Source organism: Camelina sativa, chromosome 12, assembly GCF_030686135.1.
Source record: "Camelina sativa cultivar CO46 ecotype springtype chromosome 12, ASM3068613v1".
NCBI lineage: Eukaryota > Viridiplantae > Streptophyta > Magnoliopsida > Brassicales > Brassicaceae > Camelina > Camelina sativa.
Genome location: NC_141891.1, coordinates 20882170 through 20907730, shown reverse-complemented (window position 1 = coordinate 20907730; position 25561 = coordinate 20882170). Strand labels below are relative to the sequence as shown.

General features: G+C 34.5%; 3 protein-coding genes, 2 long non-coding RNA genes and 1 pseudogene across 10 annotated transcripts; 3 read left to right on the top strand and 3 right to left on the bottom strand.

Moving 5' to 3' along the window:
* Positions 1 to 1137: 1137 nt before the first annotated feature.
* Positions 1138 to 2527, top strand: LOC104732358 (putative transcription factor At1g44810). Its single transcript, XM_010451889.2, has one exon. The coding sequence runs from the start codon at positions 1229 to 1231 to the stop codon at positions 2264 to 2266; it is 1038 nt and encodes a 345-aa protein (XP_010450191.1). The 5' UTR covers positions 1138 to 1228; the 3' UTR covers positions 2267 to 2527.
* Positions 2528 to 3466: 939 nt separating this feature from the next.
* On the bottom strand, positions 3467 to 11690 carry LOC147930831 (uncharacterized). 3 transcript variants are annotated; one of them, XR_015575120.1, is made up of 8 exons: positions 11133 to 11690; positions 10770 to 10853; positions 5750 to 5810; positions 5389 to 5650; positions 5253 to 5304; positions 5082 to 5149; positions 4801 to 4891; positions 3467 to 4683 (listed from the first exon to the last, which is right to left on the bottom strand). It is a non-coding gene; the product is annotated as an uncharacterized LOC147930831 (long non-coding RNA). The 3 variants fall into 3 exon arrangements; XR_015575119.1 differs by lacking the exons at positions 10770 to 10853; positions 11133 to 11690 and having other exon boundaries at positions 5750 to 5835; XR_015575121.1 differs by lacking the exons at positions 4801 to 4891; positions 10770 to 10853; positions 11133 to 11690 and having other exon boundaries at positions 4420 to 4683; positions 5750 to 5835.
* A 1128-nt stretch (positions 11691 to 12818) lies between these two features.
* LOC104732356 (uncharacterized) lies at positions 12819 to 14856 on the bottom strand. Of its 3 annotated transcripts, none has more exons than XR_015574480.1 (6): positions 14510 to 14856; positions 14150 to 14225; positions 13435 to 13492; positions 13262 to 13350; positions 13133 to 13166; positions 12819 to 13067 (listed from the first exon to the last, which is right to left on the bottom strand). It is a non-coding gene; the product is annotated as an uncharacterized LOC104732356 (long non-coding RNA). The 3 variants fall into 3 exon arrangements; XR_015574481.1 differs by having other exon boundaries at positions 13262 to 13324; positions 14510 to 14854; XR_015574482.1 differs by having other exon boundaries at positions 14702 to 14846.
* A 3745-nt stretch (positions 14857 to 18601) lies between these two features.
* On the top strand, positions 18602 to 20715 carry LOC104732355 (berberine bridge enzyme-like 8). The gene is made up of 2 exons (XM_010451887.3): positions 18602 to 19344; positions 19660 to 20715. The coding sequence occupies exons 1-2, from the start codon at positions 18720 to 18722 to the stop codon at positions 20625 to 20627; spliced, it is 1593 nt and encodes a 530-aa protein (XP_010450189.2). The 5' UTR covers positions 18602 to 18719; the 3' UTR covers positions 20628 to 20715.
* A 1189-nt stretch (positions 20716 to 21904) lies between these two features.
* LOC104732353 (dirigent protein 18 pseudogene) lies at positions 21905 to 22822 on the top strand (annotated as a pseudogene). Its single transcript, XR_015574541.1, has one exon. The product of XR_015574541.1 is annotated as a dirigent protein 18 pseudogene (transcript).
* Positions 22743 to 25416, bottom strand: LOC104732354 (protein PAM71-homolog, chloroplastic). Its single transcript, XM_010451886.2, has 9 exons — positions 25049 to 25416; positions 24726 to 24882; positions 24145 to 24328; positions 23926 to 23973; positions 23725 to 23821; positions 23390 to 23619; positions 23249 to 23299; positions 23057 to 23161; positions 22743 to 22970 (listed from the first exon to the last, which is right to left on the bottom strand). Exons 1-9 carry the CDS (start codon positions 25185 to 25187, stop codon positions 22905 to 22907), a joined length of 1077 nt encoding a protein of 358 aa, XP_010450188.1. The 5' UTR covers positions 25188 to 25416; the 3' UTR covers positions 22743 to 22904.
* Between the last annotated feature and the right edge of the window lie 145 nt (positions 25417 to 25561).

The window sequence follows — 25561 nt, the reverse complement described above, 5'->3', positions numbered from 1 at the left end:
TTTGACAATTGGACCCCTTTCGGACCACTCATTAAGTTCATCGGGAACCAAGGGCCGAGAGAGCTACGAGTTCCCTTACCTGCAAAAGTAGCGGATACCTGTGACTCCCAAGGCTGGAAACTTGCTGACCCCCGATCAGAGCAGTCAGTCCAACTTCATGTCCACCTCACCACCATCAGTAACCCTCACACATCACAAAGTCCTGACTCTTACGATTGGGTAGTGGAGAATAAGAAGTGCTATGGTTTCTCCTCTTCAAAAACATGGGCAGTCCTTTGACCAAGAGCGGACGTGGTCTCTTGGCACAACACAATTTGGTTTAAGGGTGCGACCCCTAAGCATGATTTCATTGTATGGTTAGCAAATCAAGACCGCCTCCCTACAAGAACAAGGTTGGCCAGGTGGGGAATGAACGTCAACACCACATGTGACCTCTGCTCCCACTTCCCAGAATCGAGAGATCATTTGTTTTTATCCTGTGGTTTTGCCGCTTCTATTTGGAATGCAGTTTGCAGGAAATTGGAACAACCGATGTCAAGTTTCAGCTCTTGTATGCACCTGATAGCTTGGATGAGTAGCGGAACAGAGCGAGCACCATCGACACTTCGCAAACTCGTTGGCCAGTCAGTCATTTATGCCATCTGGAGACAGCGAAATAATCTCTACCATAACCAGACGATTGTGCCGCCTGCAGTAATCTTCAAAGACATAGACCGCGAGATCAAAAACTCAATCACTGCACGACAGCTTCACAAATGCTTTAAAAAGCTTATGCAAATCTGGCTGCTTTGACTTTGTTTCCTTAAAATGGATGTAACTTCCCGTTTTTCTTGCCTATGGTTCTCTTGTTTTCCACTTTTTTTTGCCAAGAAACCAATCTTTTGGTTGACGCTTTTGTAAACCAAACCCTTTCATTTATAATGATATTTGCATTTTAGCAAAAAAAAATATGTTTATAGTTTAATGGAAAAGTCCCATACGTTGTCCACTTGTCAGTGTTCTCACATCACATGGAGGAGTTCAACTTCTAGTTCTGTTCTGTTTAGTGAGTTATGGGCTAGAACCGGCCCATGTAGGTCCAAAAAAATAAAAAACTTGGTTTTATAATTAGTATATTTAACCATTTCGTTTATCGACTTGTCCACCCACAAAAAAAAAAAAAAAACCCTAAAGCTCTCAGCCTCTCAGTAACGCTTCAGCAGTCTCTCCGAGAATTTGGAAAACTCCGATGGCGAAGAAGGTTCTCAACCCTTTGGAAGATCCACCAACCGCTTCTTCAAGCGGCGACGAAGAAGTCGAGACCTCATCTGGCGAAGAAGATGTAAAACAGACCTCTGATTCCTCCTTTGAAGAAGACGATCCCAAAGATCCCGCCACCTCTAAAACCCTTAAAACTACCCCAGCCAATGCTCCAAGTACCGAGTCTGAGGGTTCTGAGTCCGAATCTGAACCATCACCAGAGAAGCCTGTCGCCGTTGTCACAAGACTCACAACCAAGCCCAAGAAGAAGGAAGGTAACGAATCTACTGCGCCGAAACCAGGGAAGAAGCGAGCGAGTGAAGCAGGAACGACTTCGAAGGACATGCATGTCAAAAAGGCCAAAAAAGCCAAGAAGGTTTCAGGAGATGATGAGAAAAAGCCTTTCCAGAGACTATGGAGTGAAGATGATGAGATCTCCCTGTTACAAGGGATGATTGATTTTAAAGCTGAGAAAGGTACAAGTCCTTATGATGATATGAATGGTTTTTTTGATATGGCCAAGAACAACATTAGCTTTGATGTTAGCAAAATCCAATTCGGTGACAAGATTAGATCTTTGAAAAAGAAGTATTTTGCTAAACAGAAGAAGAAAGGTAGTTTAGAATCGTCTCATGATAAGAAGTGTTTGGGGTTAGCTAAGTATATTTGGGTTTCTGATGGTATGGCTCTTGAATCTGCTGTTAAGTTGGCTAATGGAAAATTGAAGAAAGTCGAGTCTTTGAAATCTGGTGGTGATGATAATGTTGGAGAAGAGAAGGAAGTGGTGATTCCTAGAGGAGATTCTGAGTCTTCGAATTTGTTTGAGAAGTCTTTTCTGGTTCGGACTATTGCGGGTCTTGGTGTGGATGAGTTTTCTGTGAAAGAGAAGTGGAGTAAGGTGTCGGTGGAGACTAAGAATAGAATTGAAGAGAAGTTGAAGTTGGTGGAGGCCAAGGAATATGAGTTGTTGAGGTTGAAGAGTGACATTTTGAAGGAGGTGGCCTATGTGATGACTCAAGGCATATAAGAAGAAGCAAGTTGGATATGTATAGGTTTAGCGGTTTTAATCGCAGGTTTAATGGAGATGATGCAATGCCTCTTTTTGTTATCTATCTACGTTTCTGTTTTATAAGTCGTTTGGATCCTTATGTGATGGTTTAATTAAGAAGAAGAAGACAAATTAGTTGTCTAATTAGTCTTTTGGTCGACGAGCAAAGACTATATGTAAGCTTTGTATATTAACTCGTTTGTAATGAGCGAAGACTATATATATGCTTTGCTTTGCCTTTTTTTTTTTTTTTTTACTGCTATATAAATGCTTCTACAAAATCTCAATCTCTCTAATTAAACAATTATATTACATTAACAGGCAATTTTAATGACTACCGGATCCAAAACTTAATTAGCATCCAGTAATTCTCATTTACAAGCTTCCAGTTTATATAATAGTATAATTTACATAACGTTCACACTATTTTACCAAACAGAAACAAAAGCACTTGAGATGTAAAAAGAAACAGAGATTTTAATAAATTACAAAATCAACTTACTAATACCTTCCGTTTTGCTTAATTGGTAGAGGGAGCTTGCACCATTTACTTAATTTGGCTTGTGAGGTTCTGTTACAGGGATAGCTCATAGATTGAAATGAAGAATCGATCTCACATGACGCAGGGAGAGTATGTGATCGATGATTTGGAGTTTTCACCGTTGAGGGCTCAGTCTCGGACCTCATGCGAAAGGCTTCTAGAGCTACTTGTCGCAAGTAAGTGTTTTACAATCTGCAGATTACCTTCTCCTTCTGCAACTCATCCGGGAAGGACAACAAAAACGTCATCGCTTCATCTTGTTCCCAAAGCTTCATTGCTTGGTTGAATAGATGGGCCGAAAACTTGGTTTAATTATCTAATCTTTGATTGTAACCTAAGCTTTTTCATTATCAATGAAATATCTACAATTTAGCAAAAACTTACTAATACCTTCTTTTGTATGCTCATTACTTCAGAAGCCTACGTTTTGGCACGCTCATCAGGGACGTTGCAGTCTAGCTGTGTTGTGTATAATCTTGGTTGACTTAAGTTCTGTTCACTCATTCTAGTGATAGTATGATACTGAGCTAAAGTTCTGTAGTGCTCTGTTGCCCGTGCCACAGTGAGAAAAAAAAAAAAGAAGCATTGGCCTATGACATCCAATTTGGAAAACATATTAAAGGGCTGATGAAAATAAGTTTATTGTTAACAAATATATTTAAATATCAAATTGTAGGTTTACAAGTTATACTGATGAAAACTATATGCTAATAAAGAGAAGCAAAATATGGGCATGTACAGTCCAGATATAGATATCTAATATGTTAATTAATTTAGCAAAAGATAAAAACAAGCATAATTAGAGTAAACTAAGGGATTTTGCTTTGTTTCTCAAAGTTTCGTTATATGCTGTGCTTGTCGCTAGTGGCTCGTTGGTAGCAATCAAGCATGGGTCAGTGCTTGTGACCACGAGCTCGAGTGATCGAGCACACTTACCAAACCCAAAAAAAAAAGTTTCGTTACATGCTTCCCTGCATGCTTTTGTGATTGTTATGGTTTGTTATAGTGAATTAGTGATAAAACTTTTATTTTAACTTTTTTTTCTTCCTTTATAGATGCTGCGTCCAGATATTGTATCTTGAGTATTATCCAGATATTGTGTCTGGTTCACCAAATGAAGATCAAACAATTCTATATGGATTTTCATATTGTGTTGTTGTCTTATCTTTGTTGAGAAGCTTTTAAAAGGAACAAAATGCGTTAAAATGCATAATTTGAAAATGGTATGATTTTTTTTTTAATTCAAACAAGCTATTCGTTTGCCCACATGACACAATATAATAAAACCAGCTTACCTACTTTATGATTTTATTTAGTTATTTATCAAATATTCAAAACACAATCTAGATGAAACGACAAGTCACAAGAGTTACCCTTGGCTCATGAGTAAAAAATGGATGGTAAATTTTGTGACTTATCGTTCCATCTTGAATATGATCAAAAGTGATAAACTAGGTCTGAAGGAGGATAAACCAAGTTGTTTTGTTGATGGATACTTACACTGAGTCTCTTGGCAAACCAAACAGCATGCTTGAGTAAATCAAACAGTCATTATTCTTCAATTCAAGTTATATATTTACTTTTAATGCAATTTTGGAAGGATTTTTCTTTTTCTTTTCTTTCTTCTCAAATCTTTGATAAAGCAATTGGTGAAAGCAAAGGAGGAAAGAAGAGTAAACATACTTTCTCTTAGCTCATAAGCTTTTTGCTTCTAAAAAGAATTTTAAAAAATATAACATTATTTAAACCATGGTGAAAGCTTAAAAATTTTAGGTTGGAACAAAAAAAAGACGTACCGTTGACACAATGAAGCATCACTTCGTCTGTCACTTTTCGCCGACAAAGCTCACATTTTCTGTTTACGTTCATCACATAACTCTAAAAAAATGACGACGCTTCTAATAGGAAAACTCCATATAAAACATGAATAAAAACTAATCGAGTGTAACGAAATGTGCAACGTTTGACTAACCATATCGATAGTGAATTATTTTTGTTATTGTTTTTTTGCTTGCTTGGTCTAACCATAAAGCCATAAATCCAGAAGTGACTTTTTTGCTTCTCTGTTTATTCAAATAAAAATGAAGCCTTGGACTCATTCTAAGTTGTAAAAACGACATTACAAACAATGTAACCCAAACAATACCCTATGAAAAATTCTAGATTCCACTGAACTCTAAGATGTATATATATGCATTTGAATCAAATTCATTTCGAGTTCTCAAGAAATTGATATGAAGATGAAAAACTTACGGTGCTGCCATGTGTTCCCGGCAAGACTCTCCGTCTTCTTTGCTGCTTTTGCAACCTAGCTTCCTCATCTGATCAAATTCAGAGATAGAGAGAGATTACAAGATATAAATAAGGCTGCAATACACATTTCACCGGTACAAATCACAAACACTACACCTGTTACACTCTTACCTTTCAATATACAGAAAAGATCCAACCGAAGAAGACGGTGCAACCTTCTGATCTGGTTCAGCCCATGCAAACATATAAGTTAAATGGTTCAAGACAAGTGTATATAATATTTGATCGAAGATTAATATAGTCTTGCCTGAAATATATGTTCCTTCTTCTCGTACATGTGCTATTAAATGATTTCTTCATTGTTTACCCCACAGAATCAACCACACATACTACAACAGTTTTTGAGAAGTTTGAACCAACCATGCCATCGCAAAGTAGCTGAAAGATAAGGTTTCGTGAGCGTGTCGTGCCACCACATCCCCTCCACGCCTTCGGATGTGCATAACGCTCCTCCAACGGCGTTTTTTTGTCTTTCACTATGGATTTCGAATATGTCTCTCCATACTTGGCTATATATGTATAGAGAAGAAACCCAAATTACAATCATCCACATACCACAACAGTTTTGTAAATATTGAATCAACCATTTCATGGTAAAGAGAATGTACCTGAAGTCGTACGTTGCATCGGCTGCTTGACGCTCCTCCAACTGCTGCTAGATATGCTTTCCTATGTATAAGTAAAGAGAAGAAACAGTGTCATTACATTTGTTTGATTTCAGTGGACAGATGTGACAACGTGTATGGACTACAATTCTGTTGCTAGATCTTAATCTTATCATTTACTCGTATCTTATCTTTAATCTCTCCTGATAATTTCAACAAGTTGTATCTAATTATTATTTTTGTTTCTTCAAAACAAATAAACAAAATGATTTTCTAAGTTTATTTTAATTTCTAACATTTTATGTTAACTAGATTAGGACCCGCACGATATGCGGGTTTAGAGTTTTTAAAATAAAATAAAATTTAACAAAGAATATAAAATATATATTTTTAGTAAGTAAAAACTATTTATAAAAATAAATTGATAAACGAAGTTGTCCAATGTGATATTTGGTGTAAATGGTGCGACTATGTGGTTGAGACTATTAATTATGTTTTCTTTGAACGTCCTCGCTCGTGTGAAGTTTGGGATTTATCTCTGACTATAGTCTCGTCAGAGGGTTTTCCATATGAGTCAGTATACTCGAATTTAGATTTTGTTTTCTGGAGAGATACCTCTCAACAGGGTGATCCTGATCAACTTCTTCAATTACCGTAGAATTTATGGCCAATCTGGAAGGCCATAAATAAAAACGTTTTTCAAGGTTTAGAGATCAAGACGAATGATATAATTGCTTAGGCTTTGGGCGATAAGTTAGCCTGGGAAGAGGCGCTCTCTTTTACGGCGATCATGCCAGCTCCATCTCCGTCTTCGGATGTCCAAGTTTCTTCACCTGGTTGTCATATTAATGGTTCTTGGAAAGCAACCAATGTGCATTCAGGATTGGGCTGGTGGTGTTGCGTTGGTGAGGAGTGAACCTTGTTGTTGGGGGCCAAGTATCTAAGCCGGAGCCCCTCCCCCTACATTCGGAGTTAGAAGCGTTGTTGTCGGTCATGGAGCGGATACGTGCTGGAGGGATCGCTTGTCAACATTTCGAGACTGATTGTGGTGAGTTACTCACTATTGTGCAGTCCCTGAAGATTGGTCATCTTTCTCCAACCTGCTCGATGAGTTAAACTCACTGGAGTCCTTCCCACTATTCTATATCTCTTGGATCCGGCGTGCGTCAAATACGAAGGCAGATTGTCTTGCCCGTGCTTTGCGTTATCTGATCTCTGAAGTTTTTTTTGTAAACCCTTTCCCTCCAGCTTGGACAACTAACAGAATAATTTCTTTTTGATTTATTGTTTGGTTGAAAAAAAAAAAAGTAAATAGATACACTTTTAGTAAAAGAAAATAGTTGTAGATGAGTTCAAAATTATTAAAATTAAATTAAATTTAACAAAGAATATATATTTAATTATTTTCATAAGTAAAAACAATGTATAAAAGTAAAGAGATAAACTTTTAGTTATAGAAAATAGTTTTTTTTTCTATCATACACTATGTATATCCATTTACAAATCTACTATATACATTACCAACTAAAATGTATTTGTACACACAAATATATTTTACTGTTAAAATATACTCTTTAGTCTTTACTACTACCAACAAATTATCGTTATGAACACATTAAATAATCTATTATATTTCTCTTCACTTTAACATTTTTATAGTTAAAAACGCATATGTTAATATTACATACTCCTATCTTATATATTACAATAACAGTCTTTTTGAATAAATTATTTGATTGGTGGAAAAAAAATATGAGACGATCTTTTTTTTTTTTTACTTCAACCATCTTTTTCTTTATGTAAAGGTGAGTATTTACAATTTTTTAGAAACCGTAATTAATTGTATATTTTCACAAATATTTTTTTATCTTATTATATAAACCTTGATGACAATACTACTCATTAACAAGATCATGACACATGTCAAATATATTGATAAGATGTTGACACGTGTCAAATATATTGATAAGATGTTGACAACTGTCAAATTATTATGTTAATTATTTGATTTTACTATTCTACGTGATATTAGCCATGTTTTCTAGAAACCAAAAAAAAGTTTTAAAAATATCTTATTATATAAAGTTAGGTTTTTAAAGTTAGTCATTAACAAAATTTTGACATGTGTATAAGTTAATATAATAGGAGAGATTTGAAATTTCAACAGAAAACAAAATATTTTGTTTTAAACAATATTAATAATGTAAAAAGATAATTATCAAAAATCACAAAAATCTAAAAGGCTTTTTTAAAACAAATAATTATAAGGAGATTATATATATATTTCACAAATTTTGAAATTATAACATTATTTACTTATTTTTAATTTTAAGTTATTAATTCTACAAAAACGATAGAAAAGGGATTACGGGAAATATACAGTTAACTATTTATTCTAAATTTTGTAAATGCTCACTTCTATATAAACATAGATCCTCTCATATTTTTCATCTAACAAAATAATTTATTCAAAAACACTGCTTTCAACTTTGTTCTATTTGTAAAAAAAATAATTAATGGGAAAGTAAAATTTTCCTTTTTTTATACCAAAATTTTCGTCTACTTTCTCCTTTTTCAGTTCGGAATAGATAAGATTTATATATTGACCCAAAAAAAGATTAATATATGCATCTTTTTTCTAATACTGTATTTTAAATTTTATTATAGTATTTTTAGATTATTTTTTTTAATTTATATTTTCACTTTGAACTACTTGAGATTTATATATTATCGTGCTTATAATTTTCTATTATTTCTTTAATTATGTCAAATCAATTTTTTCTAGTTTCTCAACCTTCATTGGTTGGTCATAGACACTTTTTTTTTTGTGCAAACATAATTATTAACATTCATTCAAATCCCAAAAGGAGATAACGAGTATAAGCTTATCAATCTAATGGTTGGATAAAATAGGCTAATAAATACAAGCTTAAAACAAAAATAGATAGATAGATTGGAAATACATAAATCATTGTTGAAAGATCCATAGGAGCTTGGAGACTGTGACATCCTGGTTTGTAGAAATGTTTTAAAAAAATTGATTTGGCCACCTATGTCACCAATGTGCACTTATCTTTTTGGTCAAGGATCCTGAGAGAACTCTAGAGTTAAACGTACTTGAGTTGGAGTAGTTTCAGGATGGGTGAGCTTCTGGGAAGTGATTGTAAGAACTGCGCGAGTGAGGACAAAACACAGAGAAATATCATGTGGTGATTTGTAGGGTCGGTAAAGTATTTATAGCCTCTCAGATGTAACAAACCGGCCGTCGGATATGGATGGGCCCACAGGTCGGGAGTAGACGTGGGCCCCACTAAGGAAGGTGACTGTCAGGACATTACAAAGACAGAGGCTACATCATGGTATGTCAAAGAAGCTTCCACGAATACTATGACAACCCATCCCATGGACCCCACTAGCCCACCGCTAGCTGCCCCAACGGACCATCCGTGGACCCTGCTAGCCCACTGCTAGCCGTCCCAACGAACTCCAAGCTGGCCCTACAGGGCATCGATCCTAACCCCTCACTATGGAAATCCACATCCACCAGTAGGTTATTGGTGCGACAAGCGTTCCTCGAACCCTGGTCTTCACCCTTTAACAACTTTCCCACATGACAAGTTGCCACCAATTGAGCTGCAGGGCCAGTTTGGGGTCTGTTGGGGCAGCTAGCAGTGAGGCTAGTGGGCTAGCAGTGAGGCTAGTGGGGTCCACGGGACGGGTTGTTACAAATACATTAAGAAATCTAATATTAGTTACTATCAAAAGATTTTATAACATTAAAAAATGGTCTTTAATTTCTCTGGTTGTCGGAGCAAACCATTTTGAGATAGCTAAAAAATGTGAACATGTTCTCTCCACATAGGAGGAGTGCAGAGCCGAGGTTCTCTGTATGGTGGAGGAAGTTGATCGCAGGTTATCTCTCCAAGGAAAGAAGGTAGAGAAGGTTGGACGCACAGTTATCTCTCCAAGGGAGGGAGGCGGAGCCAATGTTCTCAATGGTAGATGAGGTTGGACACAAAGTTCTCTCCATAAGGGAGGGAGGAGGAAGGACGGTGGAGCCGAAATTCTCTCCATGGTTGGTAATACACTTTTGTGATGATACATCATTGATTAGTATACTTTTTTAACAATAAATGATTAGTATACTATGTAATATATTTTTTTTGAAATATTTTTTGAGCCAACAATTTTTGTAATTAAAAAAATGCATAAGTGAAAGTAAAGAGATATATAATAGTTGGCTTAATGTGTTTCTATAGAGATTTTTTAGATGGTGGTAACGAATATATTTGTAACATACAATATATTTAGGTGTAAAAAAATACATTTTTAATGGTAACATACATAAAAATTTGTAAATAGGTATAGATCAGTGTATTATAGCAAAAAAAATTATAAATAACATACAACAAATTTTGATATATTTTTGTTAAATTTAATTTTATTTACAAAATTTTAAACCCGCACATCGGGCGGGTCCTTATCTAGTCTTATATAAAAAGTAATAATTTTTCTTGTAAAATTAGTAACTTAAAATTAAAATAATTTAACTATATTATAATTTCAATTTTTATGATGTATATGTATTTATATATACAATTTTGTTAGAATGATCTTTTTAAAATTTTAAACTGTATAAATTTTATAATTTTCTTATAATTGTATTTTAATATTTTTAAAACTGTTAATAGTTTTGTTTTACATTTGAAAATTTACAAAGATTTTTTTTCTTTAAAAGATTTTAAATAAAATTATGTTTTATTTTCTTTATTTTAATTTCATATAAAATCTTTTTATGGTAGGTTTTGAATTTTTACATTTTTATTTTTTAAAATTTTAATAAATTTATAATTAACACATGTCAACATCTATATGATATAATTGATATGTGTCATGATCTTGTTACTTTGACATCAAATTTTATATAATAAATTATTTTATTTGTGAGATAAAAAATGATATGTTATTCGTAATAGCACTAAATAATAATAATCAAACATAGTTGATTTGAATATTTAATTACCTTAAATTCAAAAAGTAGGTCAAAAGCGGTTGATAGTCATCACTATATATATCAATGATCGTCTTCTATTTTTGTCCGATCCACCTAAAGGAACAACCAATTAGATGTATATGATTATCACTTTTAATAACAGGTTTAATGGAAATGCAAAGCCTCTTTTGTTATCTACGTTTCTGGTTGTAGGATTCTTATGTGTTGATTAATTGAGAAGAAGAAGACAAGTTAGTTGTCTAAAGAGCTTTTTGGTCAATGAGCAAAGACTGTAAGCTTTGCACTTTAGCTTGGTTGTAATGAGCGAAGACTATATAAATATTGAATCAACCATTTCATCGTATAGAGAGACAGTAAAGTAGAAAGAATAACCTGAAACATCGGATTGTGGTTTGACGCTCCTTCACCATTCTCGCCTTTGGGCGGCTGCTTGACTCTCCTCCAACGGCGTTATATATGTGTATAGTGAAAAAATGGTGTCTAAATTCTAATTGTCAGACGACAAAAAAAAAAAAAAAAACCCTAATTGTCGCAACGTCTATGAACAACAACAATGTTACTCTTATATTAATTTATTACCACTGCATCGAAAAACTAAGCCTCCATTAATGCACATTTACAGTCTCCAGTTTATATAGTAACATACGCTACATAATCTTCACATAAGTTAGTAAATTACCTAATATATGTTTCAGGAAAAAGTCATATACAACAAAACAGAAAAAAAAAAATCACTTGAGATGCATGTAATGGAAACAGAGATCTAAATTTTTTTTACAAAACTGCTTCAGAAGCCTATGTTTTGGCACCTTCACCAAGGACTTGAACTCTAGCTGTGTATAAGCTTATGAACAAAGATAAGACGGACAATGCAATATATGTACTCTTTTGTCTTCCATTATGATCATCAATTGATTCCTCCAATATCTTGAAGAAAAAAAGAAAGGGAAACTAAATACCCATCTCTAAGATCGTATTAAAATGTAGAATTTGAAAGAAAATTATATGATTATTTTATTCAAGCAAGTTGTTCGTTTTCCCACACGACACACAATGAAACAACCATCGACACCATAACATGACTTGTAGGATCAATTAAGTTGATGTTGATGGGTGCACCCATGCGTCTCTTATGGCAAAACAAACAGCTTGCTTGAATAAATCAAGCATTCAATCTTCTTCAGTTTAAGTTCTATACTTAATTTTAATGCAATATTGGATGGAATGTTAGTTCTTTTTTTCTTCTCAAATGTTGGATAAAGCAATTAATTGATTATCGCAAAGGAAAACTGAAGCCTAACCATACTTTGTTAGACCATTTCCATTGATAACTGTTGACCACTGTCTTAAGTTTTTTTTGTTTTCATAATAATTTTAATACTAAAGTGTGCAAAAGTATTTTCAATGTATTCTCCTATTTTTTATCTCTATTTTTAGAGTAACTTTATAATAGAAGTGAGTTTACTCTAATGTATTCCTCTAAAATAGAAAATGCAATTTTTTATTCTATATATAGAGGGAAAAAATTGAATTCCTTTATATATAAAGAAAAAAATAGAATTCCGCTATATATAGAATAAGAAATTAAGTTATCTATTAAAGAGAAATACAAGGAATAAAATCATTTCTATTATAGAATTCTTCTAAAATAGAGATAAAAATAGGAGAATACATTTGAGATTGTCTAAAAAGACATTTAGAAACACTTTTACACACTTACACCCATATAGAAACACTAAATGAAGATGGTCATAGTGTCTTCTTATAAACACTTTATAAACACTTTTGCACATTAGTATTAAAATTAATTGTTAAAAAGTCTTAAAACATCCGTCAACAATTACTAATGAAGATGGTCCACTAGTAAAAATAGAGCGTACAGCCATGGACAATTCTGTGACTTAGACTATATTTTCGTGGCTATATGACCATACAGTCACGATAAGACACGGAAAAAAATCATGTCTATACGATCGTGACTTAAAAAATTTCGTGTCCTTTCGTGACATTATAGCCACGATTTTGGCACGCATACTTCGTAACTATGTTAGCCACGGATTTGTCAGGTAAATGTCCGTGACTTTCTCATTTAGTTTTAATAAAAAAAATTGGCCATTACAGATTAATCAAAATGATTTGTTTACTAAAAAACGAAAATAATTTTAATTATACAAAACAAATTGAAATAGAAAATAAAAATACTTCAACGGAGAAGGCTTTTGCTCTTGGCCTCTCTCTTTCTCCACCGTCTCCGGCACTCTCTTTCTGTCGCTGGATAGCTTCTATATGCATTTCCTTCTTTGAATCCTAATAAATAAAACACAATCCAATTGTTTTTTTTTGTTGACTTGAGTAAAAATTGAGAGATTTACCTTTAAATATCGAAGAGTGCTGAAGCGACGGGATCTGAAAAAAAAAAGTTAGATCTAAGGTTAGATCTGAAACGAAATAGTTAGATCTGAGATAAAGATGAAAAGAATGAGAGGAAAAGAGAGACTTACCTTTAAGCGGGTTGATGCCAAGCCGAAGATAAGGGATTTGCTGTCAAATTAACATATCCAAACCTAAAAGAGTTGATGGTTTAAAGGGTCTGGGATTGTTGAAATAGAATTAGCAAATACATTGAAGGAGATGAACACTAGAGAAGGAGAAGAAGGAGATGAAGAAGACGTACCGGCGGATTCAAGTCGGAGATTTGTGAGCGACGAAGATCAGACGAAGGGATGACAATTCTTGAAGAGAAAGAGATATGAGTGACGGCGTTTTTTTTATAAGTGTTAAAGTTGAAGGACTCAAAGGTTTTCTTGGTTTATTAACTGTTTTATAATTGGTAATTTAACTTTAAACTAGTAACTTACAAAAGACACAGTTTATACAAATAGTCACGTATATATTGTGACCATAACGTAGCAAAAAAAGTCGCCTAAAAAACGAGACCATTTCGTGGCTAATTAAGCCACGATTAGATAACGAAAATGTCACATAATTCATTATTTTTAATTTCGTGGCATTTTGTGACTTTTTCGTGTTTAATTAGAAAAGTGCCACGTACTGTCGTGACTCTTTCGTGTCTATACGAGAAAATTCTACTAGTGGTCATAGTGTCCTCTTATTAACTCAGAGGTTCTAAAAGTAATTAAAAGGAAGTATATATATAACACTATCTAAAAACGTCATGAAAGCTCATAAAATTTTAGAAACTGATTTTTTTCTGGTCCTCTCACTTGTCTTCCATTAGAGATGCGTAGAGAAATCGTTATAAAATTGAGATTTTATGAATCATGTTAGTAATAAAATTAACATTTGAAAGACATGAATTTGTATCTCATCAAAGTTATCCTAAAAGTTTAATATCAACAAGAAAAAAAAAAAGAAAAAAAAAGACGTACCGTTGACACAACGCATCACTTCTGGACACGCTTGGCCGACAAATCTCAGTTCTGTTTACTTTGATCACATATATGTCTACAAAGAAATGAACAACACTTCTATTAAGAAAAATACATATATATATATATATATATATATATAATATGTGTAAGAAGTATAAAATCAATCGATTGTATACGAAAATTGCATCGATCGTTTGTCTAACCATATTGAGTACCTTTCTCTCGTACACATGCTAGTAAATTATATATCACAACAGTTTACCCCATAAAATCAACCACATATTACAACAGTTTTGAGAATTTTGAATCAATCATCCCATCATAAAGAAAAGTGGTAAAGAAGAGAGAATAATATACATGAAAGATAAGGTTTCGTGAGCGTGTCGTCCCACCACCATCTCCTCCATGCCTTCGGAGAGAAGCCGTTGTCTGTTGTTTGAGCGGCTGCGTGACGCTCCTCCAACCCCTTTGTTGTCTTCCATACCACAATAATTTCGAACCAACCAAACCATCGTAAAGAGAAGTAGTAAAGTATGAAGAATAATGTACCTGAAAGATCGGATCAGTGAGCGTGACGTGCCACCACATCTCCTTCACCATTCCCGCCTCCGGATTCTGCTTCATCTTCATCAATGGAGAGAAGTCGTTTCTCTCTTTGGGCGGCTGCTTGACGCTCCTCCAACGGCGTTGTGATATGTCTCCATAGATATGTTTCGTTTATATATGTGTATAGAGAAGAAATGTTGTCTAAACCCTAGTTACAGATGTCACAACGTCTGTGGACAACCATATTTTTTACTCTTATCTTATCTTAATTACTCTCTCCTGATTGCAACAAGCTAACTAGTGCTAGATTTATTAATTAATCAAATTATTATTTTCTATTTTTTTTCAAAATTTTAAGTTTTTATTTTACTGGGGATTTTTTATTTTTGTCTTTTAGAACAAAAACATTAAATTGAATTTTAATATTTTTCTTAAATTATTTTATTTTTATAATACTCTTTTACTAAAATGTTAGGCGTGATGTAGGTGGTGATAATGTATGTGATGAATGTTTTAAAATATTATTAGTATTTGATATAATAATGTTTTAAATATTAAATTATTTACATACAGTAAGTGTATGTAAAAATATCTAAGCACACAATTTTAAAAGATTAAAATAAATAAATATAAAATTACATTAATTTAAAATATTATTAATATTACTTTGCTTTAGGGTTCAAATGTATCGTTTTACCCTCTTATTAATTGGCGCATTTTTATAATTCAAAACTATTTGCCATTTCTTAGTGTCGTATGATTGATTTCATGCAGCGATACACATACGATAAATCTTATTTACAATGATAAAATTGCTGCAGACTGCAGTGATAAAAAAGGTTAAAGAATTTTGTTTTTTTCGTTGAAAAAGAGATTATATTAAGGTGTTGGTTGGTTCTCCTGCCAGCTTCCGCAAACGCTGTGTTTGTGGGTGGTAGCGGTTGCTAGCGATTGGTACTAATCATACAAACCGCTCCTAATCGCTTCAAATCGCTTCCAACAGCTTCAAACGAATGAATTCCAAAAGCTGCTTCCCGCAACCGTTTGCGTTTGCGGGTGATTGCGTTTTAAATTTTTTTTTAAAAAAAAACTTGAAACAAATCAATGATAATGAAATATATTTTTTTCTATATCTTTTACGTAGCTATTTTATTCATTAAAGATGGTAGAAAATGAAGTACGAATACGATTGAGAATATTAAAAAATAAAAATTGGAAGAAAATAAGATTTCAATTAACAATAACCCGGAAAACTTGATGTAAATTAAATGGCACATCACACGTAAGTTCAAAAAAATATAAATAAATACAAAATTTCATCAAAAAAATTTTAAAAAATAAGATTATTTGTGAAAAATATAAAAACAAATCATGAGTGACTCTTCTCAACTTTCGTTTGATCATTACTACCGATCCAAATACTGCCCCACAGAACTTATTGAGTGTGTGAGATTTAAGAAAGAAGATCTATGTTCTAAAACATATGTTTTTCATTTATCAAATTACTTGATTAAAGTTTTGGTAAAAAGCCAGATGCATAAAGTAATAACTATTTCAATATGAAATTTATTTGTTTTTTAACTAATTATTTATTATTTTTAATGAATTTTAATTATAAATCAAGTTAAATAAATTTTTTGGTATTTTTAAACCTTTATATAATTATATATTATATTTATTATGTTTTAACCGTTATTGCACCCGCTGGTCAACCAGTCGTAAACTCCCGCAAACGCATCCATTTTAAAACGCTAAACCACTAATTTAAAACACTTAATAATGCTTGAAACCGCAACCACCCGCTTCCGCAATCTCTTGCAACCGCAACCGCAAACTCTGCGGTTGAACCAGTCAGGCCCTTAATAGTGTGATCGCAATACAATTGATGAGCTAGCCATGGAGGCGGCTTAACAGCTATATTACAGAAATATTAAAAAGCTTTATTCTATCTTTTATACAAAATAAAAATATATTTTAATATGAATATTTGTAATTTTTTTAGGACATATATTAAAAATTACATAATATAATGTCTTGGTACAGTTAGTTAGAACTTTATTTTAGATAAAAAATATATTATATGTGTTATCCTTTTATTAAATCATCAAATTTGGTTTAGGGTTCAAACATATCTTCTTATTCTCTCATTAATTGTCCTTTGCCTTGTCAGTTTGGCGCCTATCCAATACTTCCTCTTTAAATTGGAGCCAACTATATATGATGATGCGGAGGAAATATTTCTACACTCATAAATTATTCAACTCGACAGGAAATTTCCTATCATGATGCTCTACAGCCATTTTGGCTTTTTTGGCGAATTTGGAAGACCAGAAACAACAATTTTTAACAATTACAGAGAAAGTGCTTCTAAAACTGTTTTATAGGCTCAAGCTGAAACACATGAATGGATCAATATTAAGCTAAATAGAATGACTCCTCGAGAACCAACTCAACAAACACAACGATCGGCAGCTCCTCCTAATCTTTGGTGAAATGCAACTTTGATGCAGCTTTTGATATGATTAATTTTCAGGCAACAGGTGGTTGGATAAGTTGAAACCATATTGGTTCACCCCTTGCTTGGGGTTCAACAAATTTAGGCAGCCCTGGCTCAAGTGGGGAGGGAAGAGGGGCAGTGGCCCATGGGACAATCCACAATTTCAAAAAAAAAATGTGTTTAAGGGTCTGGTTTAAAAAAAAAATAAGTCCAAATTCTTAACATTTAAATGTATATTAGGGTCTATTTTGTAGAATAATTTTTAGGAGGGTTCAAACAAGTTTTTTAAAAACATAGATAGGTTCAAAATATACTAAAAATTCAGTATATATATACCTTAACGGGTTCAAAAAATTTTTTTGCCCTAGGACTCTAAATAATATTGAGCCGGGGCTGAATTTAGGATATGCTGAAACTCCACTTGAATCAGAGACAAAAGCTTTGCTAATCGGTTTGCAACAATCATGGATTAGAGGTTACACAATTACCATCTTTGAAGGGGACTGTGTGTCTCATCAATATTGTCAATGGTATTCAGAAGAATAGAGCTCTAACAAACCTGATTCAAAACATATATGCATTACTGAACTTCAAAATTTAATTTAACTTCTTTTCTTTTTACAAGGAGAGAATGTAATAGTGTTACGCATAGCTTAGCACAATTTGTTTATCCTAATAAAAATTTTTACTCTGATTCTGTAACTCAGCCGGCATAGCTTCGAGACAGAACCGGTCAGGACTACAAGCGGAGTAAGCAGGTGCTTGCGGCCATTGATAATATGTAATCAATAATCGGCCTTTTTTTTGAGAAGTTCCTTTAGTCTGATGGTAAAAGTAGTTTGTTATTAAACACCTGCACAAGGGTTCGACTCCTAGAAAGTCGAGACTCACTTTTCTTGATATTCAGCAATTTTTTTTTATAAAAAATTAGGTAACATTTGTTCTATATAGGTTTGCAGCCCATAAATGTCTAGAGATTTTCTATTTATTGACAATTCTTAAAAGAAATAAAGTCTTTATCTTGTGGGAAAAAAAATCTCATTAACTGGCCGTCTTCGACTTCAAAATTATGCCATCCTTTCGTATGATTAATTTCATGCATAGAAGAAAAAAAAGTTTTACTATTTGCCGTATACATAGTTTTCAAAGTATATTAAATAGTCTTGATGCTATAAATCTCTCATTGTTCTAACACAGCTTTCATGATTTTAATGAAAGAGTCCTACGATCACTCTCAATTTAACAAATCATGATTTTAAGTTTACGTGTTTCGATCCACTTTCACTTCTACCCCCATATATTTTGAAAATTCCACAAAGATATTTTAAATTTATCAACGAAGAACGGTTTGCGAGAGTACGTAACGTATTAAATATGTTTTTAGGTGTTTCATAAACAATAATAACATTTTAACTACTATTAGAAGAAAAAAAATCCCGTAAGTATATAAATAACCTAAAGTCCTCGACGACATTCATGAACGCAATCATTTAATTTCTTTACTTTAACGTTCAATCCCTAAAAATGAAATATCCAAGTATTTTATTGATTCTTTTTTCATTTTTCGTCGTCTTCACACGGGAATCAAACTCATCCGAGACTTTCACACAATGCATAACCTCAAACTCCGACCCCAAACATCCCATCTCCCCCGCCGTGTTTTTCGTCGGAAAACCCTCATACTCCTCCGTATTAGAAGCCAACATACGTAACCTCCGCTTCAACACCTCCGACACTCCAAAACCCTTTCTCATAATCGCCGCAACACATGAATCACACGTCCAAGCCGCGGTTACTTGCGGTCAACGCCACAACCTTCAGATGAAAATCAGAAGCGGCGGTCACGACTACGACGGCTTGTCATATGTTACGTACTCTGGCGAACCATTCTTCGTCCTCGACATGTTCAATCTCCGGTCGGTTGAGGTCGACGTGGCGAGTAAAACTGCGTGGGTCCAAACTGGTGCCGTCCTCGGAGAGGTTTATTACCATATATGGGAAAAGAGCTGCACTCTAGCTTATCCCGCTGGGATTTGCCCCACGGTTGGTGTCGGTGGCCATGTTAGCGGTGGAGGTTATAGTAATATGATGAGAAAACACGGTCTCACAGTAGATAATACCATCGATGCAAGAATGGTCGATGTCAATGGTATAATCAATTAATATCTCTAGCTTCATTATTTTATATGCTGATTAAATTTAGATATTAGTATCAGTTTAGTTTTTTTTTTTTTACGGCAAATAATTTCATTAATTGATATCAGATCGGAAATTTAAAGTCAGTATACAAATACATTCATACAGAACATTTGAAAAACAAATTATTTTCTTCATGCATGACTTCATGTAATGAGTTTTTGATATATCAGATTACTCTAGCTATATTGTTATTACTTTTATATACCTGAATATTTAGATAATTAATAATTTATCTCTCATTCCGCTGTATATTTGAAAATTTCAGGAAAAAAATTGAATAGAAAATTAATGGGAGAAGATCACTTCTGGGCAATAAACGGAGGAGGAGGTAGCTACGGCGTAGTTTTAGCGTACAAAATAAGCCTAGTCGAAGTCCCTGAAAATGTCACGGTTTTTAGTATCTCCCGGACGTTAGAGCAAAACGCAACCGAGATCGTTCACCGGTGGCAGCATGTCGCACCGGAGCTACCGGACGAGCTTTTTCTAAGAACAATTATCGAAGTCGTATTCGTAAACGGCACTGTTTCCACACAAAAGACCGTCAGGGCAACATTCAAAGCTATGTTTCTTGGAGACACAACAACGCTTCTGTCGATATTAAACCGGAGATTCCCAGAATTGGGTCTAATCCGATCTGACTGTACAGAAACGAGCTGGATCCAATCTGTGCTATTCTGGGCAGATATCCAAGTGGGTTCTTCTGAGAAACTTCTACTCCAAAGGAACCAAACTGTGACCTACCTCAAGAGGAAATCAGATTACGTCCGTGAACCGATTTCAAGAACCGGTTTAGAATCAATTTGGAAGAAAATGATGGAGCTCGAAATCCCAACTATGACTTTCACTCCATACGGTGGCGTGATGGAAAAGATTCCTTCGACGGCGACTCCGTTTCCACATAGAGCCGGGAACCTCTGGAAAATTCAGTACGGTTCGGATTGGAGTGAAGGTACACTAACCACCCGGTACATGGATTTGACGAGGGAGTTGTACCAATTCATGACACCGTTTGTATCCAAGAATCCGAGACAGACATTTCCTAATTACCGTGATCTTGATTTGGGGATTAATTCACACTATGAAAAAATAAGTAGCTATTTTGAAGGTAAACGTTACGGTGAGAGCTATTTCGGTGGTAATTTTGAGAGGCTGGTGAAGATTAAGACTCGAGTTGATAGTGGTAATTTCTTTAGGAATGAACAGAGTATTCCTGTGTTACCATATTTTATTTGATTATTGGTTAGTGAAAAGTTGTTGTTGTATAATGATTATATGTTGTAAGTCTATTTGTCTTTGGTAAATAAAGTTTGATATTACAATTTACAAGTCGTACAAGATGATATTCGTGTTACATAACGAGATTTTTTTTTGTATTGCTAAGTTTTATATATGAAAAAGATGGTTATAATGTAGAAACCGATCTTTACATTTATGTACAATTTTGTTGTTAAAATGGAAACTGTGGTTAGGCTATTAGTTATTGTATAGTATGCGATGTTATACACTTTTTACAGCAATAACATTGATTATTTGTATCAAACATTTAATATTTATACATTGAATATAGATTTTAGATAAAAAGATGTCTTTGTTTTTCATTATATATACTAAGATAGTAAGATTTAACCCATAAGACAATTTTTTCTTCAATATATACTATGATTTAACGCGTGTGGTACACCACATAGGTCCTATTGATACTAGTGATTAGTGAATCAGCAGGAGACCGTGAAGTAGAACGAAGAAGAACTTAGTGATTTGGACCGGTCTAGAATCAAAAGTAAGAAAAAAAAAAATTGTAATTGAAGATTAATACTGTATGTGATATGCATTTATATGTATTAAATGTTGTAACTCATCTTTTCAACATGTTCTTTTATTTGCATTTACTGTTGAAAATGCTTCTTGATCGATCTTCTTTGTGATCATTAGTCATTTATAAAGTTATTGTCCTTCAATATGTAGGACTAAAAATCTCTTCGCTGCTGCGTACGCTTGTCACCGTAACAATGATACATGGAACATGAGCGAAATCACATTTTTTCTCATGATTCTATGACACTTTCCAAGTGGTGATAATTGAAAAAAGTTAAAATATAATTCAGTTTGATATTGTAGTGGTTTAAATATTTAAATTTCCAAATACATTTGAGTATATAAAAAAAAATTTAAGAACACAATTTTGAATTTGACCAAATAAAAATAACACCATTTTGAATTATTAAAATATACAAATGTATCATTTTATACTTTCATCAATTTTACCTTCTTGTTTTTTTTTTTTTGTGTTTTTTTTTGGCGATGCTACATTCTTGGTTTTAATTAGTAATGTACTCTACGAAACAAGAGAGTTGACTTTTCTTGGTATATGTCACACAACTCACAACCTAAACCACCCAAATCCGAAGTCCCCCAAAAAAAAAAAAAACACAAAGTCAACACACGGCTATAATAACCTCCCCATTTAACAACTTCACAATCCTAAAAAATGCAACAACTTCACTAATCACTTTCCTCCGTATTTATAGACCAATTGATCAAATCTCAAAACCATTCAAATATTTCCTGAAAAACAAAACCAAGAATCATTGAAAACAAACATCCTCCAAAATGACGAAACAATCACCAGTCTCACTTTCAAAATCAATCTTTCTCATAGTTGCTCTTTTTACTGCAACAACTGCACTCAATCCTGCACCAGAAGACCCGATTTTCGAGTTGTACATGCACGACATACTTGGCGGAAGCAGTCCTACAGCAAGACCCATTACTGGTTTGCTTGGAAATATCTACAACGGCCAAGTACCATTCGCTAAGCCTATCGGTTTCGTTCCACCCGAAAACAGTGTAGCCATACCAAATGCAAACGGCGCTTTGCCAACGGTTAACGGTATAAACGGCATACCTTTAGGTACCGGTTTGTCTGGAACAGCGTTTTCTGGTCAGAATCTAAATGGGATTCAGACACAGTTGGGTCCTGATGGTCTTAGTCTTGGATTCGGAACGATCACGGTGATTGACGACATAATCACATCCGGTCCTGACTTGGGGTCACAGCCACTTGGTAAGGCTCAAGGGGTTTATGTTGCCAGCTCAGCCGATGGAAGCACACAGATGATGGCTTTCACAGTTATGCTTGAAGGTGGAGAGTACAATGATAATCTCAATTTCTATGGAATTTATAGGATTGGAAGCACCATGTCACATCTGTCTGTGACTGGAGGAACCGGTAGGTTTAAAAACGCTTGCGGGTTCGCAGAGGTTAGGCCGTTGATTCCTGCAGGGCAACACTTTGTTGATGGAGCAGAGATGCTGTTGAGGATCATCGTCCATCTAAAATACTGAGAATTGTTTTTAAAACTTGTGAATGAATGAATGTGTTTGAAATGTTTCCTTCTTGTTATTATTCCAAACAACTATTGTTACAAGGGTCTGGTTTCGTTTATTACTCTCCAGCTTCGATTCCGACAAAAGAAGTAAGAATATGAATATTGTCGGAACAAACGTAGCTCAGAACACTCCAAAGAATGTGGCAGCAGCAAAGACTAAGAAGAGAGCTCCACCCACATAGCCCACCTGCAACAAAAGAAGCCACCAATATTTCATCAGTTTGTGAGCAATTCTGTTTCTGTGAATGGACTTGTGTAAGAATTTGCTCGTACCAGTTTCTCAGAGATATAGTTGGCAAGGAACGCGCCGCCTATGATTGCAAGCAATGTTGCCACTAAGTGTCCAGCAATAGCTCCGCTTGCAACTCCCCATGGAGACTGTTACACATAAATAAAACAGAGAAGTTAGGTTTAGGGATTAGTGAACTAACCCATTTGGTGTTTGTGGGATGGTACAAATCAAACCTGTGCAGCACCAAGCGCAACAGTTGCAAGCATTGACCGATCTCCCCATTCCTGATTAGTTCAAACAAGCACCAATTATCATAATGTAGATGGTTCAATCAAAGCTTCTTGACAAAATGCAAACGAGTTCTTCTTTCTTACTGCAAAGAACACGAGGCTGAATGATTTCCACAGGATCTCAAGTGGGTTTGTGAGCTTCTTGGACGCCTTTTCTTTAACGAGTTCCTCAGCTTCAGAATATTCACCAAGTTCGATACCGGTTTCCTCACCATTCTTGACTTCCGCAGGTGGAAGATCCCATGCGTCCTTAATAGATTTCAATCCAAAGAACATGAGAAGCGCAATTGCAGCATATTCTCCTATCGGTAGTGCTGTTCAAGGAGAGAGAAGCATCTCATCATCTATTTATCACACAAATGGTTTGTTTGTATGAGCGAAGTGACAGCTTCAAGATACAGAAGCTTAAGGTAACCTACTTGTCTGAAACTGAGCAGGCACGGATTTAAATATCTTCCCAATAACAACCGATAAGATAGTCATCAAAGATAAAGCTCCCATTGAACCTAAAAGGACCTTGTCAAGAAATTTAAGGTCAATAACATCAGCATTCACACCGAATAGATTAGAACAAAAAAATCAAAGAGAGTGAGAGATTGATATATTAGCAGAAAACGTACCAGTGTTTTCTCATACTGCATGGCCAACAACGCCGCAATAAAAAATGTCTGGCCAACCAAAAAACGACATATGTGAGATCACAGGCTAAGTTAAGTGAGGGTACGATACTTATGAGCATCCGTAGAAGAAATAAACAGTACAACTACAAACATTCACTTTAAATAAAAGTAATCTCAAGGCGAAGTGACTCAAAAAAGCAGACACAGAGAGATAGATACCTTGTCTCCAATCTCGGAAACAAATATCAGTGAGAAGGCTGCTGTGAAGCCTGACTTTGCTACTGCTGCAAGAACTGAGGATGGCCCTCCTTTCACAAAAGTGATAAGAGAAAATACCAAACCGCAACTTAGTAGTACAAGTGCTATTGACAAAGAATAAGGGAATGGCCCCTGAGGTTTTAAGCTGCACGATTCAATGAAGATACAAGGATCACATATGCATTCCAATAGAGAAGTAGAATCACATAAGCTTCAACTACCCTTATTACACAAATAAACTTAGTATTGCAATATTCACAGAGACTAGAGGCAATTCTTTTACCAAGACTGAGGTTGCTTTCTTACAGACACATATAATCACCTGATCTATATTAAGTTCCTACTCTTTTATGTCAACGTTTCTTGCTGATGCAGCAAACAAGAGTTAAAGAGATGATAAACTATAAAATACCAACAAATGTTGACAAACTTATATATCCAAGACCACACCAATACGGATCCATCTCGATACTTTTCACACTTGAACACAATTTCAACTATACTGCTAGACTTCATAACTGAAAAAAATATGAGCTAGTTACCTTTCTGATGAACTGGCAGGAGATTGATCAAGAGAACTACTTTGAGATCCATCCTCCTCACCACCACTATAGCTCCCGGATCCAACTCCAGCGTTTGATGCACCAACTCTAAATTTCCCCCAGAGTAAATCCAACTTTGGTCTCCGTCTACATCTCACTACAAAACTAGTTAGTACAAGTAATAAGGAATCTTAAGCTAATTTTTTACATGTGAGTACTAAGAAACATAAGTTTCTCTGGTGAATCCATGAAATCAAAAATATCGAAACTTGGCTAGCAAAGTCGTGGGCTTTTAAAAATTCATAGGAGGAGGAGTAACTTACAAGGAAGAAACGTGGGTTTAGTCGAACTCTTCGGACAAGGCAAAGATTCAGACACAGAGAGGAATGGGAGTTTTCTTATTGAAGATACAGCTATAGCTGCTGCGGAGTTAGCATTCTTGCTCAAGCTTGTGACCTTCATGATCTTTTTAGTCTGAATCCACGGAAGCAGAGGAGTTTAGTGAATCATTTCTTAAGCTAAATCTGTTGAAAAACAAGAAACCCAGAAAAAAATATTGAGACTTTTGTCCGAATTTTTACTCGGAAATCGAAGCAAAGAAGACTGGTTTTTGGTGATGGAGATAGATAGGATTGGAATTTGAGTTTTGTCTGTGCGGTTGGGGTTTGACTCTAGATGTGCCACGTGTATTGTTAGCGGATAGTTATACGACACCGTTTTTTATATATATATATATTTTTTTTTTCCATCAGACATTCTACACTATTAGATAATTTAGATTAAAGGTTTACATTGGTGTAATTTTATCGGTGTATTTGACTCCTCTTCCAAATACG